The 17,489-nt window shown below is 41.6% G+C and overlaps 1 protein-coding gene across 12 annotated transcripts in view; it reads right to left on the bottom strand.

The window, feature by feature from the left end:
- The window catches only part of SAP130 (Sin3A associated protein 130), a 99,796-nt gene that overhangs the window by 42,285 nt on the left and 40,022 nt on the right, over window positions 1-17,489 (bottom strand). For 8 of the 12 annotated variants that reach the window (XM_024979521.2, XM_024979523.2, XM_024979529.2 and 5 more), the window contains exons 15-16: window positions 12,486-12,590; window positions 92-450 (exon numbers count right to left, since the gene is read on the bottom strand). In XM_024979521.2, the coding sequence (XP_024835289.1) occupies window positions 92-450; window positions 12,486-12,590 (464 nt within the window). The remainder of the gene's footprint in view (window positions 1-91; window positions 451-12,485; window positions 12,591-17,489) is intronic. The other 4 variants (XM_024979531.2, XM_059877669.1, XM_024979535.2 and 1 more) reach the window with 1 other exon arrangement.

Below are 17,489 nucleotides of genomic sequence, written 5' to 3'. Positions count from 1 at the left end.
TGAGGGTCATACAAGAGTTTGGACTCTCGAGGAGAGTAAGAAAAGGGGAAGAAGCAATTGCCAGCAAAGAGTATCCTACAAATGAACTTACCAGAAACTGGCCTCATGATGTCCATTGGTTCCACTTCTTCTTTAACTTTTATCTCTGGTACAGGAGGGCCCAAAACAGAAGATAGACTGCCACCCACGGCTGCTGACGGTGGAGGGGCAGCGGCAATGGTAGTGATGGGTGGAGTGATGGGAACTGCTCCAGGAATGGTTGGAAGGGCGACCGCTGGTTGTGACGGGGGACTAGCTGCTGCAATCATAGTTGGAATGGCTGGTGGAGGCTGCTGAGTGGTGGGTGGGACTGCAATGGTGGGCTGATCACTATTTTGACTGGACATGGTCTCCATAGACACAGTGACTGGAGTGGCCATTGATACGTGGATTTCTGACTTGGGTTTGGCACTGAAAAATAAAAGCAAAGATGATGTAGCAAACAACAGAAAATTTACTTAACCTGGATTATCTCAGACGTGAATATTTGTCCAACACACAGTACAACTAAAACTCTATTCCTTGATTTTAGAAGTTGAACTTTAAGGTAACTTTTACAGGGAATTCAAGTTTTAGAACCATTGCCATCAAGTTTTTATAGGCAGTAATAAAATTAACTTAGAAAACAAAGAGCAGTTTAAACAAATTACTGAAAGTCACTTCACTGAAAGGCATTCAGTTTTCATCAAGGTAGTGTATTTTTCCCTCCAAGAATTTGTTACTGTGTATGTTGCCTTGGGAGCTTCAAAAATTGAGTAGATGCAAAACAATACAAATTGAGAATAACTTCCCTCCACTTTGCATACCCAGCCCTCTACCCACAGGCACCACTCTTATAACCTTCCAGTATATGTTTCATCAGAGATACTTCAGACATCTACAAATATACTGTTCAAAAATGTATTGATTTTTGTCAGCTTTATACGACAAAATTAATGTCCTTACAAATTCTTCTCAAACATTTTTTTAAGTCAAATATTTCATTTAACAGCTGTAAAAGTTTGCCTATTTATATTACTACTACTGAAAATGCAAAAGTATCAAAAGCAACACAAGATAATACACTCAAGCTCAAGGCCAAAAACAATTGGACTTGTATAGGCAAAAAATTCAATATTGACTGAGACCTCAAAAAATGAACTAAACAGGAATCAGAAATCTAAATGCAAAAATGTAAAACCATGAAACTTTCATGATCAGAGTTCTTAGACATGATACTAAAAGCATAATTCATAGAAGAAAAAAAAACCAGATAAATTGGGCATCATCAAAATTCAAAAAGTCTGCTATGCTAAAGACCATTACAAAAGGTTGAAAAAACTAGGCACAGATTGAAAAAAAAAAATACCAAAAAACCATCTGAGGGGTGCATTTCAGGACACTGCATTAAGTACAATAAGCCAATCACAAAGACAAAGACAGTTGGCACTCTATATACCTGGCAGGCTCCACATCTGCGGACTCAACCAGCAGGAAATGGAAAATATTCAGGGAAAAAAAATTCCACAAAGCAAAACTTGAACTTGCTGCATACTCGCTATGACTTACGCAGCAACGACACTGTATGTATTTAAGTAATCCAGAGATGCATAGGTTACATGCAAAGACTGTGCCATTTTATATAAGGGGCTTGAGCTTCTATGGATTTTGGTATCTGCAGTGGTGTGGGTTATGGAAACAATGCCCCAGGGATATCGAGGGGTGATTGTACTGTAGGACTCCATTTATATGAGGTACCTAGAGTAGTCAAATTCATTGTAAAAGAAAGCAGAATGGTGATTTCCAAATGTGCACTCATCTCCTGGGGGAACACCAAAATCACAACTAGCTGCTGAACAACCACTGACAAGAGGACGTTTGCATCAAAAAAACGATACCCCATGTCCAAGGACAAAGGAGAAGCTGCAGCGAGACGACAGGAGGGGCGCAATCATGATAAAATCAAATCCCATACCTGCTGGGTGGGTGACCCACAGACTGGAGACCCACAATACCAAAGAAGTTCTCCCACTGCAAAGGATCTAGGCCCCACGTCAGACTTCCCAACCTGGGAATTTGGCAAAGGGATGGAATCCCCAGGGAATCCGACTTTGAAGGAAAGTGGGATTTGATTACACAACTTCCATAGGACTGGTGAAAACGGAGATGCTTGTAGGGCACAAACAAAACAATGTGCGCACCAGGACCCAGGGGAAAGGAACAGTGACCCCACAGGAGACTCGAGTCAGACCTGCCTGTGAGTATCTGAGGGTCTCCTGCAGAGGCATGCATTGGCAGTGGCCTGCCGCAGGGACAGGGCACTGGCAGCAGCAGTCCTGGGAGGTATATGTTGGGGCAGATCCTTTGGAAGGTAGCCTTTAGCCTTACCATAGAGCCTGTCTGACTCCAGGACTGGCCCGCCTCAGGCCAAACAACTAACAGGAAGGGAGCACAGCCCCACCCACTAGCAGACATTGGATTAAAGATTTAATGAGCATTGTCTTGCCCATCAGAGTAAGACCTAGTTTTCAGGAAGGTTGCACAAGCCTCTTATCCTTATCCATCAGAGGGCAGACAGAAGAATCAAGTGCCACAATACCACACCTTGCAGAACAAAAACCACATCACAAAAAGCTAACAAAAATGATCACAAAGATCACAGCGTTGTCTAACCCAATGAAGCAATGAGCCATGACATCCATGCAGGGCCAACCAAGGTGGAGAGGTCATGGTGGAGAGTTCTGACAAAACATAGTCCACTGGAGAAGGCAACAGCAAACTACTTCAGTATTCTTGCTTCGAGAACCCAATGAACAGTATGTAAAGGCAAAAAGATACGACACAGGAAGATGTGTGTGTGTGTATATATATATATACACCCCAGGTTGGTAGGTGTCCAATATGCTACTGTGGAAGAGCAGAGAAACAGCTCCAGAGAGAATGAAGAGGCTTGGCCAAAACAGAAATGGCACTCAGTTGTGGATGTGTTTGGTGGTGAAAGTAAAGTCTGATGCTGTAAAGAACTATACTGCATAGGAACCTGGAATGTCAGGGTCATAAATCAAGGTAAACTGGACATGTCAAGCAGGAGATGGACCAGAATGGGCAAATTTAATTCAGATGACCATGATATCTATTACTGTGGGAAAGAATCCCTTAGAAGAAATGAAGTAGCCCTCATAGTCAATAAGAATCTGAAATTCAGTACTTGGGTGCAATCTCAAAAATGACAGAATGATCTTGTCTAATATCCTTGGTTATATCACTGCTGGTGCTTTAATTTTGCTTCTCATAATCATTCTTCCTTGTATTGTCAGGATTCTTCGGCAGAACATTCAGAAGCTCATGACTGAGCTGCATCTGGCTGTTTTAAAAAATAAAAAAGGGGGAAATGCCGGTGGAGCTGGCGGTGAGGAGCTCCACTCATGGCAATGGTCATGAGGAAGGAGGCTCGGCATATGCAAAGGCGGGATCAAGCCTCAGGAGTTCCCCCCTGGAAATTCTCGAGCATCTACCCCCCAAAACCAGAGTCTGCCTACTTTCTGCTTTGTGCTCTCACCTACACCTCTGACTTTATGGGGGGCTGTCCCCCACTACCTCTCTCTGAGGTCAACTTATAGCTCCAGTTAATAAAGTTCCTGGGTGTGATAGTGTTTCAACCTATAAACTCCTTTGGAAGTCCTCTAGCCTGCATGAATAGGTTTTTCTGGCCACATGTGATTGTTCGGAGCCTCCCAACTGTGAGAGGCATGAGATGTTCTAAACTGTCTAAATACAGATTCCTTTGAGCAGTTAAAAGATTGATTAGAAATTGTATTGGTGAAGGGTTTTTCACTTGTTGGGCCAATGTTTGCTGCTAAGTTTCCATATCCCTTACCTGCTGTGTCCCTGGCAGTGTATTGATTTTGGTGTAAGTAGTAGCTTTAATGTTTGTGACCTTGGACCCTTGAGTTAATTCTTTTCTTGTTATAGCCCACCACACCTTTGCCCTGTTATAGCCCACCACACCAATGCTTTTGGAGGGTGGTGCTTGAATTAGTCAAGCACCTTTAGAGAAAAATAAGTTTTCTGAAGAAAGGGTCTTAAAATCTTAACAGGCCTCTGGGCCAGAAGATGATGCAAATCACCTAAACTTGTGCATATGTTAAGTTTGCAGGAAGAAAGCCTGGCATACTGCATGACTCTACCCCTTCCCCCATTATCCTCTATGCATAACTTAAGGTATAAAAACTACTTTGGAAAATAAAGTGCGGGCCTTGTTCACCGAAACTTGGTCTCCCCATGTCGTTCTTTCTCTCACCTTCTGGCAGAATTATTCAGCCTCTTTTCTCCACTGAATTTCCTCACTGAGCTATCCTTATTTAACCACTCTTTATATCTTTAATTAACATTTAAGTAAGCTATTGTTTCCTGATTGCCGAAGCCGTCTCCCCTTCGAAACCCCTGGATCCACCGGGGCTGGACCCCGGCAGTAAACCATTCAATATCACAGTAATCCAAGTCTATGCCCCAAATACTAATGCTGAAGAAGTGAAGCTGTACAGTTCTACAAAGATCTACAAGACCTTTTAGAACTAACACCCCCCCAAAAGTCTTTTCATTGTAGGGGATTTGAATGCAAAAGGAGGTAGCCAAGAGATACCTGGAATAACAGGAGCTTGGCCCTGGAGTATAAAATGAGGCAGGGCAAAGGCTAACAGAGTTTTGCCAAGAAAAAACACTGGTCATAACAAACACCCTCTTCCGTCAACACAAGAGGTGACTACACATGGACATCACCAGATGGTCAATACTGAAATTAGACTGATAATATTCTTTGCAGTCAAAGATGGAGAAACTCTATACACTCAGCAAAAACAAGACATGGAGCTGTCTGTGGTTCCAATCATGAGCTCCTTATTGAACAATTCAGGTTTAAATTGAAGAAAGTAGGGAAAAACCACTAAACCATTCAGTTCAGTTCAGTTTCAGTTCAGTCGCTCAGTCGTGTCTGACTCCTTGTGACCCCACGAATCACAGCATGCCAGGCCTCCCTGTCCATCACTAACTCCCGGAGTTCACTCAGACTCACGTCCATCGAGTCAATGATGCCATCCAGCCATCTCATCCTCTGTCATCCCCTTCTCCTCTTGCCCCCAATCCATCCCAGCATCAGAGTCTTTTCCAATGAGTCAACTCTTCACATGAGGTGGCCAAAGTACTGGAGTTTCAGCTTTAGCATCATTCCTTCCAAAGAAATCCCAGGGCTGATCTCCTTTAGAATGGACTGGTTGGATATCCTTGCAGTCCAAGGGACTCTCAAGAGTCTTCTCCAACACCACAGTTCAAAAGCATCAATTCTTTGGCGTATGACCTAAATCAAATCCCTTATGATTATACAATGGAGGTGACAAAGAGATTCAAGGGATTAGACTTGACAGACAGACTGCCTGAAGGACAGACTGCCTGAAGAACTATTGATGGAGGTTTGTAACCAGGTACAATAGGTGGCGACCAAACCATCCCAAAGAAAAAGAAGTACAAGAAGGCAAACTGGTTGAGGTCTTATAAATAGCTGAAAATAGAAGAGAAGTGAAAGGTAAAGGGGAAAGTGAAAGATACACCCAACTGAATGCAGAGTTCCAGAGAATAGCAAAGAGAGATAAGAAAGCCTTAAGTGAACAATGCAAAGAAACAGAGGAAAACAATAGAATGGGAAAGACTAGAGATCTCTTCAAGAAAATTAGAGATAGCAAGGGAACATTTCATATAAAGATGGGCACAATAAAGGACAGAAAGGCAAGGACCTAACAGAAGCAAAGAGATTAAGAAAAGGTGGCACAAATACACAGAAGAACTATACAAAAAAGGTCTTTAATGACCTGGATAACCATGATGGTGTGATCACTCACCTAGATCTAGGCATCTTGAAGTGTGAAGTCAAGTGAGTCTTAGGAAGCATTACTATGAACAAAGCTAGTTCAGGTGATGAAATTTCAGCTGAGCTATTTTAAATCCTAAAATACCATGCTGTTAAAAAGTGTTGCACTCAATATACCAGCAGATTTGGAAAACTCAGCAGTGGTCACAGGACTGGAAAAGATCAGTTTTCATTCTAATCCCAAAGAAAGAAAATGCCAAAAATGTTCAAACCACCATACAATTGCACTCATTTCACATGCTAGCAAAGTAATACTCAAAATCCTTCAAGCTAGGCGTCAACACCACATAAATCAAGAATTTCCAGATGTACAAGCTAGATTTAGAAAAGATAGAGGAACCAGAGATCAAATTGGCAACATATGCTGGATCACAGAAAATGCAAGGGAATTCCAAAAAAAAGTACTTCTGCTTCACTGACAATGCTAAAGCCTTTGGCTGTGTGGATCACAACAAACTATGGAAAATTCTTAAAGAATACCAGACCACTACACTTGTCTCCTGAGAAACCTATTTGCAGGTCAAGAAGCAACACTTAGAAATGGACATGGAACAATGGACGTTCAAATTTGGGAAATGAGTACATAAAGGATGTATAATGTCACCCTGCTATTTAACTTATAGGCAGAGTACATCGTGCAAAATGCTGGGCTGGATGAATACCAAGCTGGAATCAAGATCGCTGGGAGAAATACCTCACATATGCAGATAATATCACTCCAATGGCAGAAAGTGAAGAAGAACTAAAGACCCTCTTGATGGAGGTGAAAGAAGAGAGTGAAAGAGCTGGCTTAAAACTCAACATTCAAAATATTAAGATCATGGCATCAGGTCCCATCACTTCATGGCAAACAGAGGGGGAGAAAGTGGAAAATAGTGGCACAGTTTATTTTCCTGGGCTCCCAAAATCACTGAGGACAGTGACTGCAGCCACAAAATTTAAAGACACTTGTTCTTAGAAGGACAGCTGTGACAAACCTAGACAGTATATTAAAAAGCAAAGGCATCACTTTGCCGACAAAGGTCAGTATAGGCAAAGCTATGGTTTTTCCAGTAGTTATGTATGGATTTAAGAGTTGGACCATACAGAAGGCTGACACCGAAGAACTGATGCCTTCAAAATATGGTGCTGGAGAAGATTCCTGAGAGTTCCTTGGACTGCAAGGAGATCAAACCAGTGAATCCTAAAGGAAATCAACCCTGAATATTCACTGGAGGGACTGGTGCTGAAGCTGAAGCTCCAATGCTTTGGCCACCGGATGCAAAGAACTGACTCATTTGAAAAGACCCTGACGCTGGGAAAGACTGAAGGTGGGAGGAGAAGGGGATGACAGAGGATGAGATGGTTGGATGGCATCACCGACTCAATGGGACATGAATCTGAGTAAACTCTGGGAGTTGGTGATGGACAGGGAGGCCTGGAATGTTGCATTCCATCGTGTTTCAAGAAGTCAGACAAGACTTAGCTACTGAACCAACAATAGAATCATATATATTGATAATTGCCTTAGAGTAAATGGATTAAATGCACCAACCAAAAGACAAAAGCCTGGTTGGATGAAAATAAAAACAAGACCCATGTGAGACCTAGGGACACTTACAGACTGAAATTAAGGAGATGGCAAAAAGTATTCCATGCAAATGGGAATCATAAGAAAGGTGGAGTAACAATATTTGTATCAGACAAACTTTAAAACAAATATTGTTATAAGAGAAAAAGAAGGACACTGCATAATGTTCAAGGGTTCAGTCCAAGAAGACAATAGAACAACTATAAATACATATGCACTCAACATAGGAACACCTCAGTATGTAAGGCAAATACCAACAACTATAAAAGGGATAAATCGACAGTAACACAACAATAGTGGGGTAGTTTAAAACCCCACTTTCAACAACGGACAGATTATCTGGTAGAAAATTAATAAAGAAACTCAGGCTTTAAACGACACGTTAGATCAGATGGACTTAATTAATATTCATAGAACATTCCAACCAAAAGCAGCAGATACACATTCTTCTCAAGTGCACATGGAACATTCTTCAGGACTGACCACTTGCTGGATCACAAGGTGAGCCTTGGTAAATTTATGAAAACTGAAATCATATCAAACATCTTTTCTGATCACAACTGCTATGAAATCAGAAATAAAGTACAAGAAAAGAACTATAAAAAACACAAACACATGGCAGCTAAACAACATGCTACTAAACAAGCAATGGGATCACTGAGGAAATTTAGAGAAAATAAAATAATACTTAGAGACAAATGCAAACTAAAGCATAAAACTTACGGGATGCAGCAAAAGGAGCTCTAAGAGGGAAGTTTATAGCAGTATAATGTTACCTCACAAAAAAAGAATAATCTCAAATAAACTACATAACCTTACACCTAAAACCCCTAGAGAAAGAAGAACAAACAAAATCTGAAGTTAGCAGAAGGAAAAAATCATAAAGATCATAGCAGAAATAAATGAAATAGAGACAAAACAATCGCAAACATCAATGAAATTAAAAGTTGGTTCTTTGAAAAGATAAAATCGATAAACTTTTAGTAGGACTCATGAAGATAAAAAGGGAGAGGACTTACATTAATAAAATTAGAAATGAAAAAGGAGACTTTACAACTGACTCCACAGAAATACCGAGAATCATGAGACTACTATGAGAAACAGTGTGCCAACAAAACGGACAACCTGGAAGAAAAGGACAAACCAATCAAAAGCAACGAAATTGAAATTGTGATTAAAAACCCCCCAATAAATGAAAGTTCAGGACCTGATTGCTTCACAGGCAAATTTAATCAAACATTTAGAGAAAAGTTAACATCTATCCTTCTGAAACTGTTTCCAAAAACTGCAGAGGAAGGAACACTTTCAAACTCATTTTTGAGGTCACCATCACACCCTAATACCAAAACCAGAAAGTGGGCAAAGAGGGTACATATCTTAACATGCTGCTGCTGCTAAGTCACTTCAGTCATGTCCGACTCTGTGTGACCCCATAGACGGCAGCCCACCAGGCTCCCCGTCCCTGGGATTCTCCAGGCAAGAACACTGGAGTGGGCTGCCATTTCCTTCTCCAATGCACAAAAGTGAAAAGTAAAAGTGAAAAGTGAAAGTGAAGTCGCTCAGTCGTGTCTGACCCTCAGCGACCCCATGGACTGCAGCCTATCAGGCTCCTCCGTCCATGGGATTTTCCAGGCAAGAGTACTGGAGTGGGGTGCCATTGCCTTCTCCGATATCTTAACATAATAAAGGCCATATACGACAAACCTACAGCTAGCATCATATTCAGTGGTGAAAAGCTGAAAGCATTCCCTCTAAAACCAGGAATAAGACAAGGATTCTACTCTCACTTCTTTTATTCAACATAATTTTGGGAGTCTTAGCTACAGTAATCAGGAAAGAAAAGGAAGTAAAGGGAATCCAAATTGGAAAAGAGGTTGTTAAACTGTCACTGTTGACAAAATGACATGATACTATACACAGAAGATCCTAAAGATGCTACCAGAAAACTACTAGAACTCATCAATGAATCTGGTAAACTTGCAGGTTACAAAATTAACACGCAGCAATCTGCTGCATTTCTATACACTAACAACAAAAGATTAGAAAGAGAAAATTCAGGAAACAATTCCATTTACCACCACCTCATAAAGAATGAAATACCTATGAATAAACCCACCTAAGGAAACAAAAGTATAAGTACTCGGAAAAGTATAAGATGTTGAGGAAAGAAACTGAAGAAGACATAAACAGATGGAAAGATATACCATGATCGTGGATTGGAAGAATCAATATCGTCAAAATGACTGAACTACTCTAGGCAATTTACAGATTCAATGCAATCCCTATCAAATTAGCAATGGCATTTTTCACAGAACTAGAACAAAAATCTCAAAATTTGTTTGGAGACACAAAAGACCCCGAATAGCCAAAGCAATCTTGAGAAAGAAAATGGAGCCAGAGGAATCAAACTCCCGACTTCAGATTATACTACAAAACTAGTCATCCAAACAGTAAGGTCCTGGCACAAAAACAGAATTACAGATCAATGGATCAGGACAGAAACCCAAAAATAAGGTCACGCACCTGTGGTCAATTAACCTATGACAAAGGAGGCAAGAGTGCACAACGTTGGAAAGACAGTCTCTTCAACAAACGGTGCTGGGAAAACAGTGACACACATGTTTAAAACATGAAATTAGATCATTCCTTAACTCCATACACAAAAATAAGCTCAAAATAGGTTAAAGACCTAAATGTGAAACTGGACACTATGTAACTCCTAGAGGAAAACATAGGCAGAACACTCTCTGACATAAATCACAGCATTATCTTATTTGATCTGTCTCCCACAGTAATGGAAGTAAAAACAAAAATATACAAATGGGATCTACTTAAACCCAAAAGTTTCTGCACAGCAAAGGAAACAACAAACAAAATGAAAAGACAACCCTCAGACTGGGAGAAAATATTTGCAAACGATGCGACTGATACATCGCAAAATTTACTAACAGCTCAAAACACCTAACAGCCTAAATACACATTTCTCCAAAGAGAAATCTTTATCTGCACTAGCAAGGATAAAGATGCTACTATGAAATGTGCACAAAGATTCCAAGGATTAGTTAAGGTAGATAAGCTATCCCTGTAAGTGATACTGGCAAAAACCTCACATTAAAGGAACTCATGGAGAAAATTTACAATAATGAAAATACAAAAGATAAAATGTCAGGGCAGATCCAAATTTAGAAAGCAATATGACAATTCACTAAAGCATAGGACTCTTGCACAAATTATATAATGTGAATAAGGCAAGCACTGTTCCAATTAAGTTGAGTTCCAATTAAGTCCCTTAGTACTCATCCCCCAGGGGATATGAAAATCCAGATACCAAACTTGTGGATGCTCAGCATGTGTTTATACCCTCGGATACAGAGGGTGAACTCTTGATGAGTTTTTACAAAGAAATAAAACATTTTAATGTTCTAATGTCTCAGTGCTTCTGATGTTCAAATTACAGTGTACTAAGTAAATTTTAGTTTTATTATTATTTTTTTTTCTATTTCCCTATATATTATAGGCTTCTCTGGATGGCATCACTGACTCGATGGACATGAGTCTGAGTGAACTCCGGGAGTTGGTGACGGACAGGGAGGCCTGGCGTGCTGCGATTCACGGGGTCGCAAAGAGCTGGACACGACTGAGCAACTGAACTGAACTGAACTGAACCAGTGGCTCAGATGGTAAAGAAGCTGCCTGCAACACAAGAGACCCAGGTTTGATCCCTAGGCCACAGAGATTCCCTAGAGAAATAGGAAGAGCGTTTTTAATATTTTCACAAATGTTTTTAAGGTCACAAAAAAATTATAAGTAACCATGTACAGTTTCTGATTACATGGTTATTTGTACATTTTTGCACTAATGTACAAAATGGTGACTGCAAGTACTCCTACATCAAAGACCAGGTCTCGGCTCTTTCCTCTGCCCAACACAGTCTTACATCAGGGAACACGTGGCTCTTAAAACCTATGCTCAGAGAAGCCTTCCTGTAAGTCATCACCCCTTCTCCCATCACTTATATTCCTTTTACATTGGTTTCTTTTTCTTCACATATTTATTACTTCTCTACATTCACTAGACGGCAAGCTTAAGGAATGGACCCTTTGTTTCAGTCACTTTTACTTCCCTGGATTCTGAAATGATACTTAGTACACACACGGCATTCATAATTTTTTGAATGAGTTTTATGAAGAAGTAGATCTAAATATATTAACACAGTAAGATATTACTGATATAAGTAAAAAATGCCATATAATAAACAATCAATAAAATCTTATTTTTAAGAACTTATCAGCCTATCTACACACGTATGTGGAAAGATACTTAACAAAACTTTAACCAATTAATATTACTCTGGGGGTGCTTTCCAGGTGGCTCAGTGTTAAAGAATCTGCCTGCCAATGCAGGAGATGCAGGTTCAATCCCTGGGATGGGAAGATCCCCTGGAGAAGGAAATGGCAACCCCACTCCACTATTCCTGCCTGGAAAATCCCACGGACAGAGGAACCTGGCAGGCTATATAGTCCATGGGGTTGCAAAGACTCAGAGGCTAAAACAGTAACAAATTACTCTGGGGAGTGGGACTAGAGAGGTGAGTGGAGAATGGGACAAAGATTTTTACTTTATACTTAATTTTTATATTGTCTCATTTTCTTTTCCAAAATACTACTTTTAGAATTAAGAAGATAAATAAAATAGCATGTATTAACTGTCGTCTTAATGCCATTTTTGATAGCAACAGGAACTGGGTGCTTACTATGAGGCAGGCTCTATTCTAAGTGCTGTGAATACACAGGAATCCTATGAGGAAGATGTTATAAGTATGCCCATTTCATAAATAAGGAAATTAAGGACCAGAGAGGTTGAGAAATGTGTCCAGATCACACAGCTTAGAAAATGGGTTTTTCAGATGCACACAGACAAATTATGTGAAGTTTGTCGCATGTTACTAGACTGTCCTGTCCTCAATTATGTGCTCACCCTGCAGGCCTGGGCGACCCAGACGTACTCCGCATAGAGCTCTCCACGCGAGGGCTGGCCACGTCAGGAGGCTGAGGGGGAATGAGGGTTTTCCGCACTGCCATTCTAGAAGAGACAAGAGACAAACCCAGAATACAAGAGTCTGAGGGCATTCGAAGGATAAGAATGACACATCTGCTACATGGATCTACGGTAAAATTAAAGCACTATGTTGTCAGGTACTTTTTAATGGATTGAAAAGTTTTGTCAATGTAGTAAAGGCACATTATTTAAAAAGTCAAATAGTACTAAAGAGCTTTTAACAAAACACAGCCGATCTCTTTCCCATCCTTCATCACTTCCTGCCTGTCTCTCTTCAGGAAGCAACTATTTTGATTCTTACCTACTTCTTCTACTTTCTACCTACACATTTCCTTTGTACTTAAAATTTAAATTCGTTTAGTATTCACAATCATTATTACACCTATGTATTCATACTGACCTAAGCAAGTTAATGGAAGCTGAGTGAAAAAAGTCAATTAAGATAGTTAGTGATCAAATGTGTAATGTAGTAGAGAGGCCACATGCGGCTCAGACCAGAGCTTAGTGCTATGGAAATCATCAATGATCCTGATGTGTAATTCTGGCAGAGTGGTAGAAGCAAATGCTAGAAGAGAATTGGTTTGAGAGAACACGTCTAGAATGAGAACATACCATTCTGCAATGCAATGAATTCAGATAATGATCATCAAGACTGTTAATATCTCAAAAAAGGGTGAACGGCAGACAGCATATTTCTCCTGGTATAATACTAACACCAGGCTTCCCAGGTGGCCAGGGACAAAGATCCACCTGTACACAGGATATGTGGATTTCATTCCTGGGTCGGGAAGATCCTCTGGAGAAGGAAATGGCAACCTATTCCAGTATTTTTGCTTAGGAAAATCCATGGACAGAGGAGCCTGGTGGGCAACAGTCCATTGGGTTACAAAAATAGTTGGATGTGACTTAGCAACTAAACAACAAAACACTAAACTGCCAACTTATAAAGGAATTTTGCTAAACGGGGGGAAAAACCAAGCCTTTAGATTAAAGTAACAACTTGGAAAACGCGGAGGAGAATAAGTGAAACTAGCGATGGGAGAGGGGGGCATGGACTGTGTTCCCTAAAATGAGCCACTGGAGTCCTAATTCCTGGTGCTTGTGAATATAAAAACATAGGGTCTTTGCAAATGTAACTAAGTTAGGGATCTTGACATAAGATCATTCTAGACTTAGAGTCTTTTAGAAAAGACCCTGATGCTGGGTAAGACTGTAGGTCAAAGGAGAAGGGGGAACAGAGGATGGGATGGTTAGGTGGCATCACCTACTCAATGGACATGAATTTGAGCAAACTCCGGGAGACAGTGGATGTCAGAGGAGTCTTGCGTGCTGCAGTCCACAGGGTCACAAACAGTAGGACACAACTTGGCGACTGAACAACAAAAAAGTTATAGGGCTGGTCCTAAATCCAATGACTGATGTAACAGAAAGGAGATGGAGATCTGAGACAGACAAAGGCAAGGGCATGTGAATATGGAAACAGAGACTGGAGTGGTGCATCCACAGGCAAAGCAACGCAGAGGCCTGCCAACCGCCAGCAGACAATGGGAAGAGGCAGAGTGGATTTCCCTGAGAAGGGACTTCTAGGCATCGTGCTGTGAGAATAAACTTGCGTTGTTTCAAACCACCAAACTTGTGATAATTTGTTATAGCAGCCCTAAGGAAACTAATACAATGGGGATACAACTGACAAATTCAGGGAAAGAGATGGCGGGGGAAAGGGAAAACTCCATGGGACAAAAGAGCCGGTAAAAAAGGGAGTGGATAGGCATACAGATGAAACACGGACTAAGTTAATAACTGAAGCTGGATTATGGGAATAAATTCTTATGTTCAAATTTGTATTATGTTTAAACTTTCCACATAAAAATAAAAAAGCAAGACCAACTCCACTCACCCCAGAAAACAAACAACTCCCCCTGCAAACCCATAAAGAGATATACTATAAATGTACAGAATGCCCAAACTTACAAAGGGTGCCAAATAACAAGTGTTGGTGATGACAAAGGCAATGATTCCACTGCTAGTGAGAGTGCAAATGGGTATAAAACCTCAACAAACTGCTGGCGTTACCTGTTAGATCTGAACATGAGCACAGACTGCTGCTGCTACTGCTGCTAAGTCGCTCCAGTTGTGTCTGACTCTGTGCGACCCATAGACGGCAACCTACCAGGCTCCCCCGTCCCTGGGATTCTCCAGGCAAGAACACTGGAGTGGGTTGCCATTTCCTTCTCCAATACATGCAAGTAAAAAGTGAAAGTGAAGTCGCTCAGTTGTGTCCGACCCTCAGCGACCCCACGGACTGCAGCCTTCCAGGCTCCTCTGCCCATGGGATTTTCCAGGCAAGAGTACTGGAGTGGGGTGCCATTGCCTTCTACATCCCAGCAAATCCCTTCTGGGGTACCACATTTATGGACACATCAAAGGTGATGTACAAAGATGTTGGGATAACATTACAGCCCCAAACTGGAAAAAACCCAAAGATCCATGGATAAATGATGCTATTCTTATATAAGGGTATTTTAAACAACAATGAAAAGTTACAATCACATGTAGTAACATGGATGAATTGTCCAAAACCAAGTGAAAGATGACAGAGTCACAAAAATACATATATGATTCTATGGGAACTCAGAAAGAGGCAAAAGAGGGTAAGAAGAGAAACTGCTTAGTAACCTCTGGGAGGAAGTACTGGTAATCACACAGATGTACATTGGGTTCCCTTTGTGCTAAGTCATTACACTGTACATACATTATCTGCACAGTTTCCTATACATCACTGAAAATGCTGAAAGAGAAAGAGAGAGACTGGAAGAAGTAGTGCTGGCAAACAGAGACAACTCCTTTATTTTCATTGCAAACAGGAGAAATAAAATGGGGTAGAGAATGGAGGAAAGTGGCCTAATAGAAGAATTTTTTTTTTAAGATGGAAGAACAGACAGCAAGATTATACTTTTTATGTGAATAACCCACTTGCAAGAAAAAACTGATGAAGGAAGAGAGAGAAGAACTGGAGCTGGAGTAGGTAAGAAAGGTTGTCATCAGAGCTCTGAAGAGGCACCCCTGGAACTCACCTGTACTGGGAAATGGAGGTGGAGCGGGGAAAGAGGCTGGTAGGTGGGATGTGCAAGAAAAAACCAATGAAGGAGGAGAGAGAGAGAAGAGCTGGAGCTGGAAGAGGTGACAAAGGTTGTGACGAGAGCTCTGAAGAGACACCCCTGGGGCCCACCTGTACTGGGAAATGGAGGTGGAGTGGGGAGAAGAGGCTGGCAGGTAGGATGTGACAGCTAGTTTATGAAGTTCTCTTGCGTTTGTTGCCATTTTCTCAAGAAAGTAGGTGGCACTTTCATTAGCTACTAGTGAATGTGGGGAGAAGCTGTGGAAGCCTGGAAAAGAACAGAGATACCTGGTTGTCTGGAAGGGCGGTGGAAGAAAGCAGACAGTGCTGGTCCACCATGAGATCCCAGTGGAAGTGTGTGACGTTAGGCAGGACCAGGCAGTGTGGTGCTCCCTAACACACTGCTGCACATATGCAGGCAGCCTAACACAAATCAGGACTTAACTCTGGTTTTGACAAAGCGAAGAGGGGTAAGGAACCTGAGGATGGATGCAAGGGAATGACTGCAACGGACCACAGACTCTGAACCAGGGAGAGCAGACAAAGATGTCAGGAAAGGCAGTTAGAAGAGTGAAAGGGTGGTTAAGGACCAAGAGGCTGCAGGCTCCCAGCTGGGTCTTGTTGAGTCACAGTTCTGCTGCCAGGGGCGTGGAAGGAGGCAGGCTGTGGGCCACTGGGGTACAGAAAATGCTGCTAAACTTCTGAGCTGTGGAATGCTTGCGCTCCTGGGGGTGCTCTGCTACGGAAGGGTGGATGCAAGGGACATATTCAAGCAACGGAGAGGCCACAGAGCTGGGAAATGTCAAATTTCTCTTTATGTTAAAGAAAGTATGACAGCCAGCCAGTAGGTACCTTCTGAAGGACACACACAGTCTCTAAATCAAACCTGACTCTGTCCCAACAAGGTGGCTGCCAGTCACATGGGGCCACTAAACACTTGAAAGGCAGTAAATGCAAGTGACCAGCAGGACTTTAAGAAAGTTTCATTTGGGGCTTCCCTGGCGGCTCAGACGGTAAAGAATGTTTCACTGAAGTTAATTTGAATTTAAAAGCTGGTATTTGACTAGAACAGTCAAATTCACAGAGTTAGAAAGTACACTGGTAATGCCAGGGGCCAGGAGGTGAAGGCACTGTAAGGGTGAAGGGACAGGGGGAATGGGGAGTTAGTATTTAGTGGAGACAGCTTCAGTTTAAGAAGGTGAAAATCTGGGAGGTGGATAATGGTGAGAGCTGCACAACAATGTGAATGTATTTAATGCCACTGAAATGTACGTTAAATATGGTTAAAATAGTATGTTTTGTATTATGTGACTTTTACCACAATAAAAGAAACATTTAAAAAAACATAAAAATTTAAAACTGGTATTTGATCCACTTATTGGAAAACTTTTCAGTGTGTCTAGATGAACTTGGTTATGTGAAACTACTTTTTCAATAGCAAATTTTATGAAATTTAAATACAGACCAGGAAGCATATCTGCTGATGAGGAGGAGTGGACTGAGGGTGGCGACGAGGCGCCAAGAGGACCGTCACCCCATCTCCAGGCACAGCGAGCGACAGGGAGGGATGGGGAGGAAGAGACAGCCACCACTCTGGGGAGAGTTGAGGAAAAGGCCACTGAGACCCCAGAGAAGAGCCAGGACCCAGTTAGAGCAAAAAGCCACGTTCAGAGAAGCCAGGCCGCAGGGGGCTTGGATGGTAACAGGTCATCACGGAAGGTGCAGAAGAAGGGCCTTTGGACACGACGAAGCGTGGGAGAAAGGCAGGTCTCCTGCGTCCCGTGTTATGAAGCTTCTAAATATTT

This window comes from Bos taurus, chromosome 2, assembly GCF_002263795.3.
Source record: "Bos taurus isolate L1 Dominette 01449 registration number 42190680 breed Hereford chromosome 2, ARS-UCD2.0, whole genome shotgun sequence".
NCBI classification, from domain to species: Eukaryota; Metazoa; Chordata; class Mammalia; order Artiodactyla; family Bovidae; genus Bos; species Bos taurus.
This window is presented reverse-complemented; position numbering and strand designations above follow the sequence as displayed.